This window comes from Erinaceus europaeus, chromosome 2 (genome assembly GCF_950295315.1).
Source record: "Erinaceus europaeus chromosome 2, mEriEur2.1, whole genome shotgun sequence".
NCBI lineage: Eukaryota > Metazoa > Chordata > Mammalia > Eulipotyphla > Erinaceidae > Erinaceus > Erinaceus europaeus.
In genome coordinates, this window is record NC_080163.1 from 87,849,362 (window position 1) to 87,870,202 (window position 20,841).

The 20,841-nt window shown below is 39.3% G+C and overlaps 1 protein-coding gene across 5 annotated transcripts in view; it reads left to right on the forward strand.

Annotated features, from left to right (window-relative positions):
• Positions 1–20,841, forward strand: part of LRP2BP (LRP2 binding protein) — a 48,753-nt gene that overhangs the window by 10,457 nt on the left and 17,455 nt on the right. For 2 of the 5 annotated variants that reach the window (XM_060183850.1, XM_060183865.1), the window contains exons 2-5: positions 4,056–4,133; positions 10,271–10,397; positions 11,247–11,359; positions 15,312–15,425. In XM_060183850.1, coding sequence (XP_060039833.1) covers positions 4,089–4,133; positions 10,271–10,397; positions 11,247–11,359; positions 15,312–15,425 — 399 coding nt within the window. In that variant the 5' untranslated portion in view covers positions 4,056–4,088. Of the gene's footprint in view, positions 1–4,055; positions 4,134–9,653; positions 9,825–10,270; positions 10,418–11,246; positions 11,360–15,311; positions 15,426–20,841 lie in introns of those variants that run through there. The other 3 variants (XM_007517664.2, XM_060183861.1, XM_060183868.1) reach the window with 3 other exon arrangements.

A 20,841-nucleotide genomic window follows, 5' to 3' on the forward strand; every position in this document is an offset into this window, starting at 1 on the left:
TTTCCATCCTCTGAAGGGAGCTGGACAACATACTCTATGCTACACCTGAGGAAGATGGGTCCTAATATTGGGGCAGCTTGGAACGTCCCTACTCATAACCACAAAATATGAGCTCAGATCTACAGGGATGCAGAGGTCACATAGGCTCCTAAGCTGAATATGGGTCCTTCTCTATTTCTATCTCTATCTCTGTCTCACCCTCCCCACTCTCTCTGCTTCTGTTTCTACCAGAAAAAATGGGCTCAGAGAAGTGATGGCCTAACAGTGATATATATGTAAACTTGATTTTACAGCAGCTTTGCCTTTGAATTACCTTTAGAGATTGCATTTAAAAATTAAAAGTTGGCCTGAGAAGTCAGCATAATGGGTATGCAAATGGCTTTCATTCCTGAGGCTTTGAGTTCCCAGGTTCAGTTCCCAGCACCATAATAAACTAGAGCTGAGCACTGCTCAATAATAATGATAATAATAGTGTTGCAAGCTATTTTTAGAAAATTTTATCTATTTATAAATTATAAATTTTCACTTGAAAAAAATATAAAAGGAAGTATCTTACTAGTTTAGTGCAATATTTAATATTTTACTTGGATAAAATATCAAGGCACCCCAGATATACATACTGTACTGTGAAATAATCATCACAGAGAACAAGAGATACTTTGTTATTGGCTCTCTGGTCCAAAAGATTTAAATTCTCTATAAAAGAGGGTAGTATTGAGCAAATATATACTGGCTGTTTAGACCACAGGTAATTTATTTTCATTCCTGTCATTTGGAGAGGTAGCCCTATGTACGCTTCCAGATCTATTTCACAATTACATTGGTGCTGACAACAGGATCTCATTGGCATACTTTTTAAAAAAATATTTTTTATTTATTATTGGGTAAAGACAGAGAAATTGAGAAGGGTGCAGGAGATAAAGAGGAAAAAAGACAGAGATAGATACAGCCCTGCTTCACCAGTTTTGAAGCCTTCTCTCTGTAGATGGGGAGCCAGGACTTGAACCTGAGTCCTTACACACTGTAATGTGTGTGCTTAACCAAGTACTCCACCGCCTGGGCTCCTCATTGGTTTATTTAATCTGCACCTGCTGGTAGACAGAAGAGGTGCCTCTTCCAAAAGGTCCTGTGTGCTTTTGCCGTTCTGCCTCCAGTCTCAATCATCAAGGACTGTGGAGTTGAGCACCTTTCCCTTGTAGCAATCTTTCATGTGGGATGTCCTTCTCCTACCTACCGTGAGTCCAGCAACTATGCTCAAATTGCATCTTTCAGTTTGGTTAGGTTTAGTAAGAGATGAAGAACTCTCCAGCTTGGCTAAAGGTCAGGTGTGCTTCTCCCCTGACCCCCCCCCCCCTTATATCCAGGCATCTCTCAGTGGCTGCCCATACTAGTTGATCTTTTACACTTTATTAACCATTTTTGATTTTAAGAAATTCTCTATTGAGAATGCTATCCATCTGACATTCTCTTCCATCACCTATAGAAAAAGGATGAGAATGTCTGGTCCCTCTTGTTCTTTTATTATTTCAGAATCCCTGCTCCCAAATGAAGCTGGTGAGATAAGGGGGGTGTGTGTGTGTGTGTGTGTGTGTGTGTGTGTGTGTGTGTGTGTGTGTGTGTGTGAGAGAGAGAGAGAGAGAGAGATGCCACATGCCCCATTTCAGCATAGAAAAGTCACCTTTACCTAAACCAAATGGTCTGAACTTGAAATAACTGTTAACACTTCATTTGAAGCATTAAAATACTTGCAAACTTAGTCCATTTACCAGCTTATTTTACCTAGTACAGACAGCACACAAATGGAAGCTGTAAATAGAAACTACCTTCTATATTCTTGCTTGTGTTTGTGTGACACCTAGTCCTCAGACACGAGCAATTCTACTACTCCCAAGCCAGCTTTTTTATGCTTTTTATTTTAAATACAGAATGAGAGAGAAAGGAAGAGACATCACATTGCCACTCCACCACCAGTGGCACTTTCCTTGGTGTTGTGTTGTCTAATGTGGTGCTGGGATTTGAACCCCTGTTCTCTACTAGGAGACCTATGTCCCAGATCTGCTTTCTTATATTAATAGAAGTTTCCTTTCTTAAATTAGTGCATTTCATGTTTCACTTAAAATAGAAATTCATGGGGGCTTGGCAGTACCACGCTGGATGAAGTGCACAGACATTAGGATCCCAGTTCGAGCCTCTGGCTCTCCATCTTTGGGGGTGGGGTCGCTTCACAAGCAGTGAAGCAAGTCTGCAGATGTCTATCTTACTCTCCTCATCTCTGTCTTCCCCTCCTCTTTCAATTCTTCTCTGTCCTATCCAACAACAACAGCAATAATAACAATAACAATAAGGGCAACAAAAATAGCCTCCAGGAGCAGTTAATGGATTCATAGTGCAGGTACCAGGCCCCAGGGATAACCCTGGAGGATAAATAAATAAATAAATTTATATCTAACTCCATCTCTAAAATAACATTTTGGGGGGTGGTCAGAGGGAGAGTTTACAGATAGGTTGCATGTCTTACTATGCATGTGGCCCCATTACCACTTAAGAAGGATCATGGAACTAGGGGGAGCTCTGGTGCTGTGATATCTCTCTCTCTCTCTCTCTCTCTCTCTCTCTCTCTCTCCCTCTGTTCCTATCCATCTGTTTCTCATTGTCTCTTTCTCTCTGAATGAAAAACGTGCCTGGGAGCAGTGAAATCATGTGCAATATCATGGCTCTACCAAAAAAAAATTCCATTTAAAACAACTGCATCATTCAGAACACAGAACATCAAATTTGTCCATTAAGAACTTAATGCAGTATGTGAGTTGGCCCAGTTACACTCACAGAGAAACTGAATTGTCTGCATTCTGTAAGACAGCCTGTACTGTAACTACTCGTGGGTAGTTTTCAGTGTAATCTAGTTGATGTTATTTAAGGAGTTGGTAACATCTTGGGGGTGGGGTGGGGAAGTGACTAAATTATTCTTTAACAAAATTATTTGAATTCTAGAATCTGAAAAAAAATAACTTAATGCAGGGGGCTGGGCCTTAATGCAACAGCTTAAGCGCACATGGTGCAAAGCACAAGGACCCGCTCAAGGATCCCCATTGGAGCCCCTGGATCCCCACCAGCAGGGGGTCGCTTCACAAGGGGTGAAGCAGATCTGCGAGTGTCTTTCTCTCCCTATCTCTGTCTTCCCCTTCTATCTCGATTTCTCTCTGTCCTAATAACAGCAATAACAATAATGATAGCAACAATGATAAATAACAAGAGCAATAAAAGGGAAAAAATAGCCTCCGGGAGGAGTGGATTTGTAGTGCAAGCACTGAGCCCCCAAAATAGCCGTGGAGGTTTAAAAAAAGAAGAAGAAAGAAAGGGGAGTTGGACGGTAGCACAGAGGGTTAAGTGCTCGTGGTGAAGCGCAAGGACAGGCATAAAGATCCTGGTTAGAGCCCCTGGCTCCCCACCTGCAGGGGAGTCGCTTCACAGGCGGTGAAGCAGGTCTGCAGGTGTCTATCTTTCTCTCCCCCTCTCTGTCTTCCCCTCCTCCCTCCATTTCTCTCTGTCCTATCCAACAACGATGACATCAATAAAAACAAAAATTAAAAACAAGGGCAACAAAAGGGAAAATAAGTAAATAAATATAAAAAAAAATTTTAAAGAAAGAACTTAATGCAGTGGGTGGATGGTGATGCAGCTGGTTAAAGCATACACATTACCATGAGCAAGAACCTGAATTTGAGCACTCCAAACCCCCCTTCCCCACCTGCAGGGAGAGAGCTTCATGAACAGTGAAGCAAGTACTGCAGGTGTCTCTTTCTCTGTCACCCCTCCCCTCTCAATTTCACTATTTCCTATCAGGGGAAAAAAAAAAAAGGCCACCAGGAGAGCCGTAAATTCTTATTGCAGGCACCAAGTGCTAGCAATAACCCTGAAGTCAAAAAAAGGGGGGGGAGAGATAAGACTTAATGTACATAGTCCCTGTGTGGTGGGAACTAGAGTTTTTAAATAGAGTGAAGAACAGTACTTAGAATTTACTATGAACTGAATAAATTTCTGTTTATATTTTCTAGGCCTTCTCCAACTCTTAAGAAACAACAAAAACCATGTGCAGTATTATAACCACAAAGGACAATGAGAGTTTAAATGAGGTAAGGTATTTATTTTTTTATTGGACAGGGAGATATTTAGAGAGGAAGGAGAGATATGGAGTGGGGGTGGAAGACACCTGCAGCTTTGCTTCATTTCTCAAGAAGCTTCTTCCCAAATGGGAGCCAGTGGCATGAATCTGGGTCCTTGTACTTTGTAACATATGCAGTCAACCAGGCAAACCACCACCTGGCCCTAGGTATTGTTTCATTTCAGATGGCCTTTCTGAATACTCCAAGTGTTCTCTTAGTGATTTCAATAGAATGGTACAAGTGGTTAATGATACCAGTAACAATGAGAATATATACATCAGGTGGGGGAGATAACATTATGGTTAAGCAAAAAGACAAATATACCTGAACTCTATATTTCAAGGTTCAATCTCCTGCACCACCATAAGCCAGAGCTGAGCAATGCTCTGGTAAGAAAAAAAAAAAAGTATACAGCCAGTTTCTGAGTGAACAGACAGTGCCAGCTATATATTATCCTATGTAAATTGCTTATTTGTTAAAGATCACACCTAGTGTTGTTTAATACTAAAAGCTCAGTGGAAACTTCTGGGGGGGGGGTAGGTAGGGGACAGGCATCTTATGCACATGTTATTTCATTACCCAAGGCTACTTTTTAGATGGATCTTGCTTTTTTTTTTTTTTTGTCTCCAGGGTTATTGCTGGGGCTCAGTACAAATCCACTGCTCCTGGAGGCTATATTTTTCCCTTTTGTTGCCCTTGTTGTTCATCATTGTTGTTGTTATTGTTGTTGGATAGGACAGAGAGAAATGGAGAGAGGAGGAGAAGACAGAGAGGGAGAGAGAAAGATAGACACCTGCAGACCTGCTTCATCACCTATGAAGAGACTCCCCTGCATGGGGATCCTTACACCCGTCCCTGTGCTTTGCACCATGTACACTTAACTCACTGCACTACAGCTGGCCCCCAGATCTTCTTTTCTTTTCTTTTTATTTATAAAAAGGAAACATTGACAAAACCATAGGATAAGAGGGGTACAACTCCACACAATTCCCACCACCAGAACTCCGTATCCCATACCCTCCACTGATAGCTTTCCTATTCTTTAATCCTCTGGGAGTATGGACCCAAGGTCATTGTGGGATGCAGAAGGTGGAAGGTCTGGCTTCTGTAATTGCTTCCCCGATGAACATGGGCGTTGACAGGTTGATCCATACTCCCAGTCTGCCTTTCTCCTTCCCTAGTCGGTTGGGGCTCTGGGGAATCAGAACTCCAGGACACATTGTTGGCATTGTCCTCCAGGGAAGTCTGGTTGTCATCATGCTAGCATCTGGAACCTGGTGGCTGAGTAATGAGGGTGAAGGATTGACATTCCATGCCTGACGTCTCTGAGCACAGTCTGAAGTGAAGCATGCTGAGGTGGTACTCGTTGAGTTGATTAGCTTGGGATTGGCGGATGCACTATCATTTAGTATGAATTGAGAGAAGCATGAAGGAAAGTGAGCCCCACTCTAGAGGCTCTATAGAGGAAGTGGGAGGTTCCTGCTGTCTTAGGGTTTAAGAAGGCAATAGATAGTTATTGCTATAATCACATTATTTGGCAATTGAGTTAACTTTGAAATATTCCTTTGTTAGGATTTGCTGTATCATACACAACATCACCATAATTTATGCACTTTGATATTATTTGTATATAGCTGTGCCACTGGTTGCTTCTGTTCTTCCTGGTCTAAGCTTTTAAGAGAGTCAACATATCAAAGACTCAGCCTATGTATTAAAAAGACTCAGTCTGTGCTTTAAAAAGTTTGAGACACTCAATCAATTTTTTCTTTCTCATATCAATTAAATAGTGATTATATGACTACAAATTAATAGAAGTGTACATAAACCACTTTGCCACCACCAAAAGACTGTGTCCCATCCCTCCCTGCCCCAAGCCAAACAGCCACACTCACCCTTACCCCAGGGTTTTTACTTTGGTGCCCTACTCCAGATTCAGTCAAATCCTGCTTTTAGTTTCCCTTTCTGTTCTTCTTTCTCAACTTCTGTTTATGAGTGGGATCATCCCATACTCATATTTACCTTTCTTAGTTCACTTAACATAATTCCTTCTAGCTCCATCCAAGTGTGTGTGTATACCACAGCTTTCTCAGCCACTCATCTGTTGATATTGCTTTTTAATCCATTCAGTCACTCTGCATATTTTGACTGATAAATTTAAGCTAAATGTAGTTTGCTTTTTCCCTTTTGTTGCCCTTGTTTATTGTTGTTGTTATTGTCATTGCTGTCATTATTGTTGGGTAGGACAGAGAGAAGTTGAGAGAGATGAGGAAGACAGATAAAGGGAGAGAAAGACACCTTCAGATCTGCCTGCTTGTGAAGTGACCCCCCACTGCAGGTGGGAAACCGGGGGCTCTAACCAGTCCTTGCGCTTTGTGTCATGTGCACTTAACCCACTACTCTACCACCAGACCCCTCCACCTCTAGTGTTTATGATGAGAGATCTGATAAAAGCCTGATGGTTCTGCATTTGTATGTGACTTTCTTCCAAGCAGACCTGCTTCACCGCCTGTGAAGGGACTCCCCTGCAGGCGGGGAGCCAGGGGCTCGAACCGGGGTCCTTGTGCTTCACGCCATGTGCGCTTAACCCACTGCACCACTGCCTGGCTCCCTACAATAGAGTTTTATGCAGCAATAAGAAGGGATGATATTGTATCCTCTGGGATAAAGTGGATGGAATTGGAGAAGATTATGTTCAGTGAAGCAAGTAAGGAGGTGAAGGACAACTACAGAATGGTTTCACTCATATGCAGAATATAGACAACTGAATATACAAATATGATTTTTAAAAAAACTGTTTTCAAGACTGTGGGAGAACTATGGTGGTTATCTATGAGTGTGGGCATGGGGACACAGACCTTTGGTGATGGGAGTGGTGAAAATAAATAAGAAAAAATGCTAAAAAAAAAAAAAAAAAGGAAAACAAAGAAAGAAAAGAAATTTCTCCCCACACATGTCTGTACTTACATGTGGCTTGGTGAGTTAGTGAAGAAATGCCAGTTGTATTTTGTTGAGTTTTCAGGTGATTTTCATTGCTTTTCCTACTTTACTGGGGAAAGTAAAATGAGTCTGCAGCTACTCCACAGCAATGCCTCTGCCACTTTTTATATTTATCCAGATAGAAAGTAAAGGAGACACCACAGTACTGAAGGTTCCTCTGTTTACCACAACACTTCCATATGATGTCTAGACTCAAATTTAGGTCACGCAAATGGTAGTTCAGGCATTCAATTCAGAGAACTACTTCTCTGGTCCCATTGGAAACTTTTTTGTGATTAACAGTGGGTAACAAAGTTGAAGGGTTACAGGGTATAGTTCTACACCACACTCACCAGCAAACATTTGTGTCCTTACACTCCCATCTCTCAAAGATAACCACCATACCTCTCAGAAAGTCTTTTTGTTTTTTTTCTTCAGTTCTCTAGATTCCACATTTGAGTGAAACCATCTGGTAGTTTTCTTTCATCTCTTGACATATTTCTCTAAGCATAATCACCTCCAATTCCATCTATTTTTGCCCCAAAGGACACAGTGTCATCTTTGATAGCAGAATAGTACTCCAAGGAGTATACATCACATGACTTCACTAGCCAGTCATCATCTGGCTGCTTCCACTCATTGACTAGCGTGACTAATACAGCCATGAGCATAGGGGCGCAAATATCCCTTTGAATTCCCACTGGAAATGTTTATACTCACTAATGCACCCATAATTTTTGTAATATATAATCGAAAAGTTTTACGTATCCAGAACATTCTGAAATCCTCTAGTTAAAACAACAACAACAACAAAACTTTAAGGTAGAAATTGCCCCACTGTCGAGAAGGAGGCTGCCACTCGAGGAAGACTGATCCTGAAATGAGTGTAGTCTAGAATGTTCTTAGCTATGACCAAAGAGTGCAAGCTCTGACTGACAGGGGTGAACAGGTTACACAAGCTCCTGTGCTAAATATGAATAGACCTGGACCTTAGCTAGGTCAGATCAATGGGGTTTCCAGTCGTTATTTATATAATTTTCCCATATTTGGGAGCTTCTCTCTGCACTGATCCAGCTTTCTAGTCCTATCTTCAATTCTGACACCATCTTCCCAAACAGTACTCCTAGCCCACATGCACGTTAGCTCTTGGGATCAGTAAAAAATTAGTAAAGTAAGGAATCAGGCCTTAGCTCAGCGGGTTAAGTGCAGGTGGCACAAAGTGCAAGCACCAGCATAAGGATCCCAGTTTGAGCTCCTGGCTCACCACCTGCAGGGAAGTCATTTCCCAAGTGGTGAAGCATGTCTGCAGGTGTCTTTCTCTCCCCTTCTCTGTCTTCCCCTCCTCTCTCTATTTCTCTCTGTCCTATCCAACAACAACAACATCAATAACAATAACTACAATAATAAAACAACAAGGGCAACAAAAGGGAATAATAAATATTTTAAAAATTAGTGAAGTCATGGCCCCCTTGGAATATACCTAAAATAGACTTACTAGCTCCTCCCAACATGAAGACCCCAAATTTCATCTGCTATACTTTTACCTTTAGGTTCCTGATTATTTAAAAAAATGTTCTACTTTATATCTTAATGCTTTTCAGCCAACAAGATGCAAATGCTAACATTACACCAAACTGACTTCACTGGGCAAATGAACTCAGAAATGGGTCTTAGAACCCCACAAAGCATTACCCTAAGAGGAAAAGATAGAAATAGTATGGAGGTATGGATTGACCTGTCAATGCCCATATCTAGCAAAGAAGCAATTACAGAAGCCAGACCTCCCATCTTCTGCACCCCATAAAGATCTTTGATCCATACTACCAGAGGGATAAAGAATAGGGAAACTTCCAGTGAAGGGAAGGGAATATGAAACTCTGGTGGTGGGAATTGTGTAGAATTATACCCCTCTTGTACCACAATCTTGTCAGCCATATTAAATCACTTTAAAAATTAAATAATAAACTGATCTTTTTCATATAAAAAAAACCCTTTATATCCCAAACTGCTGATGAGGCAATTGACTCTTAAATAGATAAGGTGGCAGGAGAGGTAACTCAACAGATAGGAAAGTACATTACCATGCTGGACCCAGGTTTGAGACCCACTACCAGAGCATCAGGGAAAGTTCCAGTGCTGTGGTTTCTCTGTCTTTGAATGAAAGTCAGCTCAATAAAATCACAGATGTATGAGAACCCACAATAAAAAAAAATAAGTGACTTCCAAAATCACAAAGATACTTTAGTGACCTTTTTTTCCATAATATGCTGGAAAAATCCCTCTTTTCAGCAGTTCATTATCATCAATGAAGAAATGTGCTGTCCAAAATAGTGCCATATAATGTTATATATGCAGTTCCCAATCACGCCAAAGGTCTCTTGAGTTCTTCTTTTCACCACCAATCAGGATCCTTTACTGGAAAAGCTAGTTCCTGATTGGTGAAAGTAGTTGTGTCAGTAGAATGTCAAGGAGTAAACAAAAAAAGGCATAGCAACAACTTGAGTTTACTTACTCACTATCCTCAGCCTAGGCCAACCTGGACTCCTTCATCCCAAATGAGGTGGCCTCTGCATTTTATATGAAGGTTCTGATTTTCCATTCAACTGTGATCCATCTTGTAACATGGCAATCCAATACAGACTAGAAGATAAAATTGAACACAGCTAAAATTAAGTGTATTGCCAGGTAAAACAGATAAAAGCTTAAATGGAAAATGAATTAGTCAAATGAGCTTCAGTTACAAGGCAACAGGGAGGTACCAATACACAATAACTGTATCGATGGGTAGTGTCTCCAGTTCCTATTGGTGGCAATAACTATGGTGGGTGACAGAGCCCACTACAGCCTGCAAACACATATCCAGAGAGTACTTGTGGACAAGTTTCATCATTAAGCCTATGCTGTGGAAACTGACATGATGGATGGTTGTTCTTCTTACAGTGTTGGAGGGTCTTGGTCTAGGAAAAGAATATTCATACCTCAGAGTTGGCAGTGTATTGCCCTGCTCCCAAGCAGTGAGGGGAGGCTGCCTTTTATAATGAGTGACACATGGGAATGGAGTCTCTTTTGGCATTACTCTGAGGAAATTATTTCTACCATCTTTTTGCTGCTACTGTTGTTCTTGTTTTCAGGATACACACTGTGGAAACAGCATGAAGCTGACCAGCGAACAGTTGCCCAAGAACCCCTTTAATAACTCAGTATCCCAGTATGCTGCTAAGAAACAAAAACTTTTCCAGTGGAGAAAGGATAAGACTGGTACAACATTCTCACTAAAAGTAAATTGTGAATGCCAAAGCAAATGAGACAAGAAATATGAGTCCTACAATTGTCAAGAAAGTGGTTTATTGTTTGGTGGTGTTGCTATTGATCATCTCCAGGGTTTCATCACTCTGGGATGACTTTTTAAGACAGAAAGAGAGACAGAGATACAGAGGGTGAGGGGGCAGGGGGAAACATACCACGAAAGCTTGCTTCAATGAGATGCAGGCTGTGCTACACCCTGGGTCATGCACAGGACACCGCAGTTTGTACTATCCAAGTGAAGTAAAGTGGTTGATTTTACTATAGTTCTTTCTAGCTTTTCTGTAAAAAGAAATTAAACTTGCTACTTAATTTACCTGGCAGGAATTCAGCATTGAAGATGTTTCACAATACATTTCTTCTTCCTTTTTCTAGTTTATTCAATAGAAAGAGAAATCATTGAGTTATAGATTATAAAATCAGTCTTATAAAGTTACTATGAGGATGTATCACTGGTGAAAATACCAACTAAGTATCACGTCTACTGAGTGCTTTCTAAGTATTTGCTAACCTTTGGCACAAGAAGCACTGCCGGTGTTACCGCTTGGTAATAAACATAGATGGGAAACAACCCACAAATGTTTCTTGATTTTACAAAGTCCGTGTTAGGTGTTGTGACAATGTTTTAAGGTTAATTTTCTTTTTTTTTTTTTTACCTTGAACTAAAGAGGCCAGTTTTTGGAATCAGAACTAGGAAAGAAATTAGTATTAACAGCATCAGATGAATTCTATAGCATTTATTATTCAAGAGAAAATGCTAATATTGCATAGTTAAAGATGAGATCCTTTTTCCTTTTTTATCAGATCATTACAAGCATGCTAATTTGATGGATAAGGCATTGCAGCTCTTGAAAGAAAGAATAAGAAGAGGGGATGCGATGGCATATTTTTTACGAGGTCAATTATATTTTGAAGAGGTATAATTTTTTTTTCTCTTTTCATTTCCTATAATGTTCATATTTCCTATAATGTTCATATTGTTGTTCAAACTCATGGCACAGTTAGACTGTGTCATTTTAACCACAGTTGTACCAGGGAAATTATGTTAAATTACACAGGCTGTGCATTTAATATGCTGGTACAAGCTTAAGGAAATACCTGACATTTCTCCATAAACAGTCCTTCTAGGTTTTCAACAATACTGCATCATTTTAGTATCAAATCCATTTTTGCATGATAAACTAAAAACTTGTTATTTGTATTTTCCTCAAAATATTTAATATCATTTATAAAATGTTTTCATATTAATAACAACTGAAGGATGTGATTCTTATCCAGTACTTATGAGCAATTTGTGTTTCTAAATCTACAAGGAACTATGCAAACTACACATCCAACTACAGAAATTCAGTTTAAATTCTTTTTTTAAAAAAATTTATTTATAAAAAGGAAACACCTGACAGGAAAAAAAAAAAAAACATAGGATAAGAGGGGTACAACTCCACTCAATTCCCACCACCAGAAACGGTGCAGAAGGTGGAAGGTCTAGCTTCTGTAATTGCTTTCCTGCTGAACATGGGCACTGACAGGTTGATCCATACGCCAAGCCTGTCTCTCTCATTCCCTAGTGGGGCAGGACTTTGGGGAAGCAGGGCTCCAGGACACATTGGTGGGGTTGTCTGCCCAGGGAGTGGCATAATGTTAGCATCTGGAACCTGGTGGCTAAAAGAAAAAAGAGTTAACAGATAAAGCCAAACAAATTGTTGATTAATCATGAACCTAAAGGCTGGAATAATGCAGATGAAGATTAGGGGGTCTCCGTTTTGTAGTAGGCCTATTTTAGTTATTTTCCAAAGGGCCCATGACTATACTGTTTTTTTTTTTTTTCCTGAGCCTGACATCTGATATGCAGGTGGACCCAAGTTGTTGTCTGGGGAGATGATGTCATGGCTGGAAAAAGGGCTAGAAAGCTGGATCAGGGAAGAGAGTAGCTCCCAAAAGGTATATAAATATTGTTGACTGTAAACCCCATCGATTTGATCTTTATTGAACCCCAGTGGAAGTTGTGAAAAGGATGCAATTGCTCTCAGTTCCTCACCACTCTCTGGAGATCTGGGCAGCTATTTACCTACTCCTACCTAGTAATCTTTTTTTTAAAATATTTATTTATTTATTCCCTTTTGTTGCCCTTGTTGTTTTATTGTTGTAGTTCTTACTGATGTAGTTGTTACTGATGTTGCTGGATAGGACAGAGAGAAATGGAGGAGGGGAAGACAGAGAGAGGGAGAGAAAGACAGACAACTGCAGACCTGCTTCACCGCCTGTAAAGCGATTCCCCCACAGGTAGGGAGCCGGGGCCTTGAACCTGGATCCTTCCGCGGGTCCTTGTGCTTTGCGCCATATGCGCTTAACCCGCTGGGGCCACCGCCTGACTCCCCTTAGTAATATTTTAATGGCTCCCTCATTCATTCATTTTCTAAGGACTCATAATGCACCTGTCTTTATGAGGATATCAAAGCATAATGTTTAAGAGAGTGACCTCTCAGCTCCGGGTATACATTGAGATTTGGTTCCATTACTTTTTAACTCTGCATCCTTGGGCACAAATACTTCCCCCTCGATGCCTCCATTTCCTCATGTGTAAGAGGAAGGTGATAATATGTATCTTATAAAGCTACTGCGAGGATATATTAATGGTGAAAATGCCAACTGAGTCTGGCATCCACTAAGTGCTTACTAAGTATTTGCTAATATGCTAGGTATTGACTAAGTACTGGTGAAGAATTAGAATGGCTTCCATTTCCAGTCTCTCAGATACTGTGAGGACTATGGTGGTCGGTGGGGGGTGGGGGGGAGTGTTGACCGTACTTTAGTGACAAGTGCAGTGTAGAACTATACTCCTATAATCTTACAATCTACTCTGAAATTAACAATAAAATTAATAAAAAAATATTAAAACAAGAATGGTGCCCATTTCGTAAAGCTTATAGTATAGTAGAGGAAAAAAGATAAATTTATATGTAACTAAAATAAATTTATAAGTTACATATAAATTTATTTTATAAATTTATTATTTTATAAGTTACATATAAATTTATTTTAAGATAAATTTATATGTAACTTATTTGTAACTTACAAATAAGGAAAAGTACAATGAAAACAATTGGGAGTCGGGCTGTAGTGCAGCAGGTTAAGCGCAGGTGGCGCAAAGCACAAGGACTGGCATAAGGATCCTGGTTCGAACCCGGCTCCCCACCTGCAGGGGAGTCGCTTCACAGGCAGTGAAGCAGGTCTGCAGGTGTCTATCTTTCTCTCCTCCTCTCTGTCTTCCCCTCCTCTCTCCGTTTCTCTCTGTCCTATGCAACAACGACAACAACAATTATAACTACAACAATAAAACAACAAGGACAACAAAAGGGAATAAATAAAATAAATATTAAAAAAAAGAAAAAAAGAAAGAAAATTTTAAAAAAAGAAAAAAAAGAAAACAATTAACTGGGTACTGTGATAGAGAATAACTTGGGGATGTGGTGGAAATATCTATTGCTGAAATTAAAATCTGAAGGAAATATAACGTACAAATAGCCAAATGGAAGTACATGCCAGTTAGAGCCAATGACTGCAACATTTCAGAATGTGAAAGCGTCCATGAGCCCTAGGAATTTAGAGAGGTCAGTGTGCTAATAAGCAATGCAAACAGTGGCTTTAGATGAGCACTGGTTAAAAACTGTCATAAAAAGCTACAAGAGGGGCCAGGTGGTTGGTAGTGCACCTATTTAAGCACTTACATTACATTACAGTGCACAAGGACCTAGGTTCAAGCCCCTGGTCCCCACCTGCAGGGGGAAAGCTTCACAAGTGGTGAAGCAGGTTTGCAGGTGTCTCTCTGTCTCTTGCCCATCTGTCTTCCCCCTCCCTTCTCAATTTCTCTCTGTCACTATGTAATAAATAAAACTTTTTTTTTTTAAAAAAAAGAAGCTATAAGAAGGTCGGAGAATAGCTCACTGGGTAGAACTGGGTATATGCTTTGCCATATACATAGTCTGGTTTGAGGCCCAATATCACATGAGAGTTCCATGGTATTTGGAGGAAGCTCCAGTGCTGAAGTCTCTTTCAGTGTGTGGAATAAAAAGAATAAAAAAGCCAGTCCAGGAGCATGAAATTGCAAATGCACAAAACCCCAGTACAGCAAAACAACAACAACAAAAGCTATGTGAGTATTCTGAGTCTGTGATGAACTAGAGAGAAGCATGGTATAAAAATCAATTTAGGAAAAATACCATGTGACATAAAGGTTGTGATAAGTCAAGGAAAAATACCGTTTTAGAGGATCACAGATTTGTTTCTCAGTGTTGGGTCCCTAGCTAGAAAACTGCAGAATTGAAGGACATGGACAATGTTAAGAGTGGGCATTTAATATTATGGATAATTTGATGTTCAAATATCCTCTGAGACTAGCTCCAGGCTTCAAGTTTCTCATACTTCAGGTTTCATGGGTGATAATGGCAGACTAGATTGAGCAGAACATTAGGATATCATTTTGCGAGATCTTTAAAAAGATATCTCATTCAGATTCTTCCCAGTCACTTCCCTTAGTTGCTACATTAAGGTCTATTTAATTGATTTTATAGTGTGTTGGTTGTCATTGGTGACTTATTTGCAAATACCATAAATTCAGTTCATTCTTTTGTTGTTTTATTTCATGCCACTGGCTCATATTAATATGGGAATTAAATATTGGGAATTACTCTGAGATCATAAAGAAATTCAAGGGCTGGAGTGGTGGCTCAACAGTGAAGAACAAGCTTTGTATTGCCTGTCTGTGGCCCTGAATTCAATCCCAGCACAGCATAGGAGGAAAAGTGCTTTGATTGCTTTATCCTAAAAAGTAATTTAGAAAAATAATTCAAATTTTCTGGGGATTTTCAGGGATGGTATGAAGAAGCACTAGAACAATTTGAAGAAATAAAGGAAAAGGATCATCAAGCAACTTACCAACTAGGAGTAATGTATTATGATGGGCTGGGCACGATGGCAAATGCTGTAAGTTATTGTTCTGTTCACAAAAAGATCTCATTTTTTAAATATTTATTTATTTATTCCCTTTTGTGCCCTTGTTGTCTTATTGTTGTTGTTGTTGATGTTGTCATTGTTGGATAGAACAGAGAGAAATGGAGAGAGGAGGGGAAGGCAGAGAGGTGGAGAGAAAGAAAGACACCTGCAGACCTGCTTCACTGCTTGTGAAGTGACTCCCCTGCAGGTGGGGAGCCGGGGGCTCGAACCAGGAGCCTTATGCCAGTCCTTGCGCTTTACGCCACCTGCGCTACCACCCGACTCCCAAAGATCTCTGTTAATAAATTACTCAATAGAATTAAAAGCATACATATGAATAGCATGCTTTTTTTTTTTTTTTTTTTTTGGCCTACACTTCAAGAATGTCTAACATCATTTCAGGGATAGCAGTGATAATTTTTGAACTTGAATCTGTGCAAAACAAGATTTCTTCATGCCCCTCTCCTGTCATTATCATCACCTGTCAATAACATTTTTGTTTTAAAACATTTCATTTTGGGGGGCCCAAGAGATGGCTTAGCTGGTAGAGTACATGCTTTCCATCCATAAACCCCTGGGTTTGAGTCCAGGCACTCCACGAAGCACCATGGAAGCACTAAGGGAATTCCATGGCAACTCTTCCCACCACCATCTTCTTGTTTGCATTATAATTTTCTTTTGGTCTCTCCACAGACACTTCTTAGTCACCTTTGCTATCTGCTACTCAGTCTAAATGTTGCTGTGTGCCAGACCCTAGGTTTCCCTAAGTAAACTCATTAAGCCCTATAGCTGATATGGCCTGTGCTTTTAGTACAGCCCCGAATAATTATATTCACACCAGAACTTTTTTTTAATTAGTGATTTAATAGTGGTTTACAATATTACAAGATAATATTGTAATAGTTCCACCCCAGAGTTCTGTGTACCCATAACCCTCTGGCGGAAACTGCAATAGTTCTCCCAATGTTGCAGATATAGGGTGACTTACATAATTCTATCTATCTATTTATCTATCTATCTATCTATATCTGCATCTATATATATCCCATTTTTATTCACTTCTACTGTGCTACCAAAACTTTCTTTCTAAGTCACAGTTAAGCCTATTACTACTTCTGAGTGTCCTTCCATTTTCCTCTTCTCTCTCAGATAAGCAAAACAGTGTCTGACTACCTTTGGTGTTTTGCAGATTCACTTCCCTTTCAGTGATGGTATAAAAACAAAGATACCTGGTGACAAATGTTTTGGGTCTCAGTGGAAGTAGGGTTCAGACCCCTCTGCACACCAAAACTTTATCTGAAATATAAATGACCAGTTGCCTACCTTTTCTTGGATTTTTAATAAACATCATACCTATATCTCACCCATCTGCAAGTCAAGTGTTAATACACTAAGATGTTAATATTTGAGGCATTTTGTTGTGTGCTATGAGCATTCATAGGAATCCATCAATGGAACTGCCTTAAAGGACATGAAAGTGGTTATTTTATTTTATTTTATTTTATTTTATTTTATTTTATTGTCTTCCAGTGTTATTACTGTGGCTCAGTGCCTACACCACGAATCCCCTGCTCCTGGAGGCCGTTTTTCCCATTGCTGTTGTTGCTACTGCTATTATTGTTGCTGCTGCTGCTGTTGTTGTTGGATAGGACAAAGAGAAATTAAGAGAGGAGAGGAAGACAGAGAGAGGGAAAGAAAGATAGACACCTGCAGACCTGCTTCACTGCTTGTGAAGTGACTCCCCACCCCCACAGGTGGGGAGCCGGGGTCTGGAACCTGGATCCTTGCACCAGTCCTTGTACTAAACAGTATGTGCACTTAACCCAGTGAACCATTGTCTGGCCCCATAAAAGTGGTTATTTCTTGCACTGGGCTTACCCACTATACAATCTGAGCTCTCTGACTACTTTAGTGATCTTTCCAGTTCTAATTTAGTTGGACTTTGCTTTCTTTTCATTCCGGTCTCTGCTCATATACCATTGAATTGGTACTCTACTCTCTACATAAATAAATAAAGCAATAAGGAAGGGTTTAATTTCTGATATGGTCAGAAAGATTTAGGGCAGGAATTTAGATGACAGACTCTAGTTTCAAAAGGTTAAGAAAATACGCTTCATTAATCAAACATGAAGAGAGAGTGGGCCAATTTGTGTTGTCACACCACTTGAAATTGTGAAAACAGATCTTTAAATAACTACTGGAACAGGGGTAGATAGCATAATGGTTATGCACAGAAACTCTCATGCCCGAGGCTCCAAAGGCCCAGGTTCAACCCTCCCCAGCCTCTCTAAGCCATTGTTGTGCAGTGCTCTGGTAAAATAAATAATAAAGTAAAAATACTACTTGCAAAAAGTAGCAGTAACACAGATGGTTTCTACCCAATTAATACTTGTTATCTAGTAATATTTAATACCCAGATTACATTAAAATTCCTAAATTGTCACAAAATATTTTTCAAGTTAGTGTTTGGTCAGAGATTAGCTAACTATTGCATTTAATTAAAATATTTGTAAATTACTTTTACTAGATTATTTTTTGCAGCTACACTTTTCCATGGCATACACTTTGTCAAAAGTAATACTAATGTATTACTTAAGCAGAATAATGTCCCCTTTTGTAGAACACACTGAAATACTTAGGGGTGAAATGTTCTTATATTTATATGTCCATAGATAACGTGAAAGAAATCAACAAAAAGTAGATGAGAAAAACAATAAATACTCTGAGAATCTATGACCGGGCTACAAAATTTTCTACTATATTCTTTTTTATATTCTCCAGTAAGCTTGAAAAACTTCGTATTAGAAGAAAAAAATCTCGGGTCCAACTCCCTGAGGGATAAAGAATAGGAAAGCTATCAGGGGAAGGGATGGGAAACAGAGATCTGGTGGTGGGAACTGTGTGGAGTTGTACTCCTCTTATCCTACGGTTTTGTTAATGTCTCCTTTTTTTAAATAAATAAATAAATAATTTAAAAATATTTTAAAAAAAGAAAAAAATTTCAGAAACTTGTATTTGGTTAACTGAGATAAACATAATTTGTGTAAATCCATTACAAGAGATAAAATATGTATTTTATTAGAAAACTAACAAAAAATTTAAATGTCTCAACAAATCTGTTGAAAATATACATAGAAACACAAATTGAAACTTAGTGATGTTTAGTAATTATATAAGAAAAATCAGGGGCTGGGCGTTGGAGCACCTGGTTAAGCGTACATGTTACATTGCATGTAACAGGTTCAAGCCACTGGTCCCCACTTGCGGGGAGAAAGTTCTGCAAGTGGTGAGCAGTGCTGCAGGTGTCTCTCTGTCTCTCTCCCTCTCTTTATCTCCCCATTCCCTCTCAATTTCTGACTATCTCTATCCAATAAATAAATAAAATAAATAAATCATACTATAATTTACTGTGAATTAATGTAACTTCAGTATGAAAAGCACAGTACAGAACCTATATAAGAAATGTACTACAAAAATTAAACTTTAATTTCTGGGTATGATAGAAAAATTTCAATTTATGACAGAAAATATTTATAAATTATGCAGTATCTACTCAATAAAATTCCTAACAAAAAGTTTAAGGTTGGGGAACTGCTCAGTAGTAGATCATAGGACCTGTATGTTTGAGATCCCAGGTTCAGTAGTCCAGAGTGCATGTGTCAGAGCTCAGTAGTGCACTAACCTTTCTCAGAAAAAATTAAGAATAACAATAAATACAACTTTTTAAAAAAAAGATAAAATTCAATATTCTCTCGTTGAGTTACCAAAATTGAACATATATACTAGATATATATAGTCATGCAACACTTCACTATGTTTTGGTAAACAATGGTTGTCTGAAAGGACCATACCAGATCCTATATAGTGAAAAAACTAATTTTCTTTTATTTTTGATAGAGACAGAGAAAAATGGTGAGGGAAAAGGGAGAAAGAGAAACACCTGCAGCATTGCTTAATCACTTGTGATGTTTCCCACCTGTAGGACTAGGGGCTTGAATCAGGATCTTTGCACATGGTGACATGTGCACACAACCAGATGCACCACTGCCCAGCCTCCAAAAATTCATCAGTCATTTCTTTTTCCCTCCATTAAGACCTTCTTACTGGATGAAATACCTCATGATTCTTCACAAGGCTTCTGAGTATTCTTTCTACCTTACCCTTCCTCCTTTTTGTGTCTATGCTCTGTCTCTCTGATATAAAAATTAGCTTATCTAGGTGGGGGTAAATAGTATAACAGTTATGCAAAGAGACTCTCATGTCTGAGGCTGCAAAGTCTCAGATTCAATCCCCCATACCACCATGAGCCTGAGCTGAACAGTGCTCTGATTAAAAAAAAAAAAAAAAAACACATCTCATTTCCTTACACAAAGCACTTTAGTCATCTGCTAATTTTCTCTCCTCTCATCAAAGTCTCTGCTTAAAATATATTTCCTCTGAGATGTTTACAATGGTCATATTATCAAAATAGCATCCTTTATTTGCCTCATGGACTGAGGTGATTAACAGAGTTATTTGCTATTTGTTTTAAATCCTTTCTCCTTAACTGGAATATAAACTCCACAAAATCCAGGGAGGGGGTGGTGTCTGTCTCATTCACTAATAAAATCCCCCAGGAACTCTGTGTTAGACTAGCAGTAAATTCTCAACAGATGTTAAACCCACTGATAATGATGTTATCAGGGTACCACCTTAAGGGCCTTTACCTAGAGAAAGAGTATATCCTTCCAAGAAAAATCACAGTGACAACTCTGAAGATAATAAAAAGTTGGGGGCCAGGCGGTGGCACAACGGGTTAAGCACACATAGTACCAAGCACAAAGACCCACACAGGGATCCAGGTCTAGCCCACAGCTCCCCACCAGCAAGGGGGATGTTTCACAATGTCTACAGGCATCTCTTTTTTCTCTCTCCCTCTCTCTCTCCCTCTTCTCTCTCAATTTCCCTCTGCCCTATCCAATAAAGTAGGAAAAAGTGACCAGGAGCAGTGGATTCGTAGTGCCAGCACTGAGCCCCAGCAATAACCCTGGAGGCAAATAAATAAATAAATAAATAAATAATAGTGTACCTGTTACAAACAAAATTAACAATATATTAAAAGAATAAAATATAACCAAGAAAGATTTAATCTAGAAATTTAATAATAAATTTTGTCCACACCTCACACTGACTAAATTCTCCCCTAACTCTCCAGTTTTGTTTCTGCCTGGTTGCTTCTATTAGGAGAACCTCACTGGGCATTATGAAAGTCAATCCACTATGACGGTTTCTGAAACTGAAACCAAAATCACATTTGGAATCTTTAGTTCCACTCAAAATATCTGTATGTCTCTCTGGCCATCTCTCTTTTAATATATTACTTTTACTTTTGAAGCTGTGGTTTGAACTCAGGGTTACATCCATATAA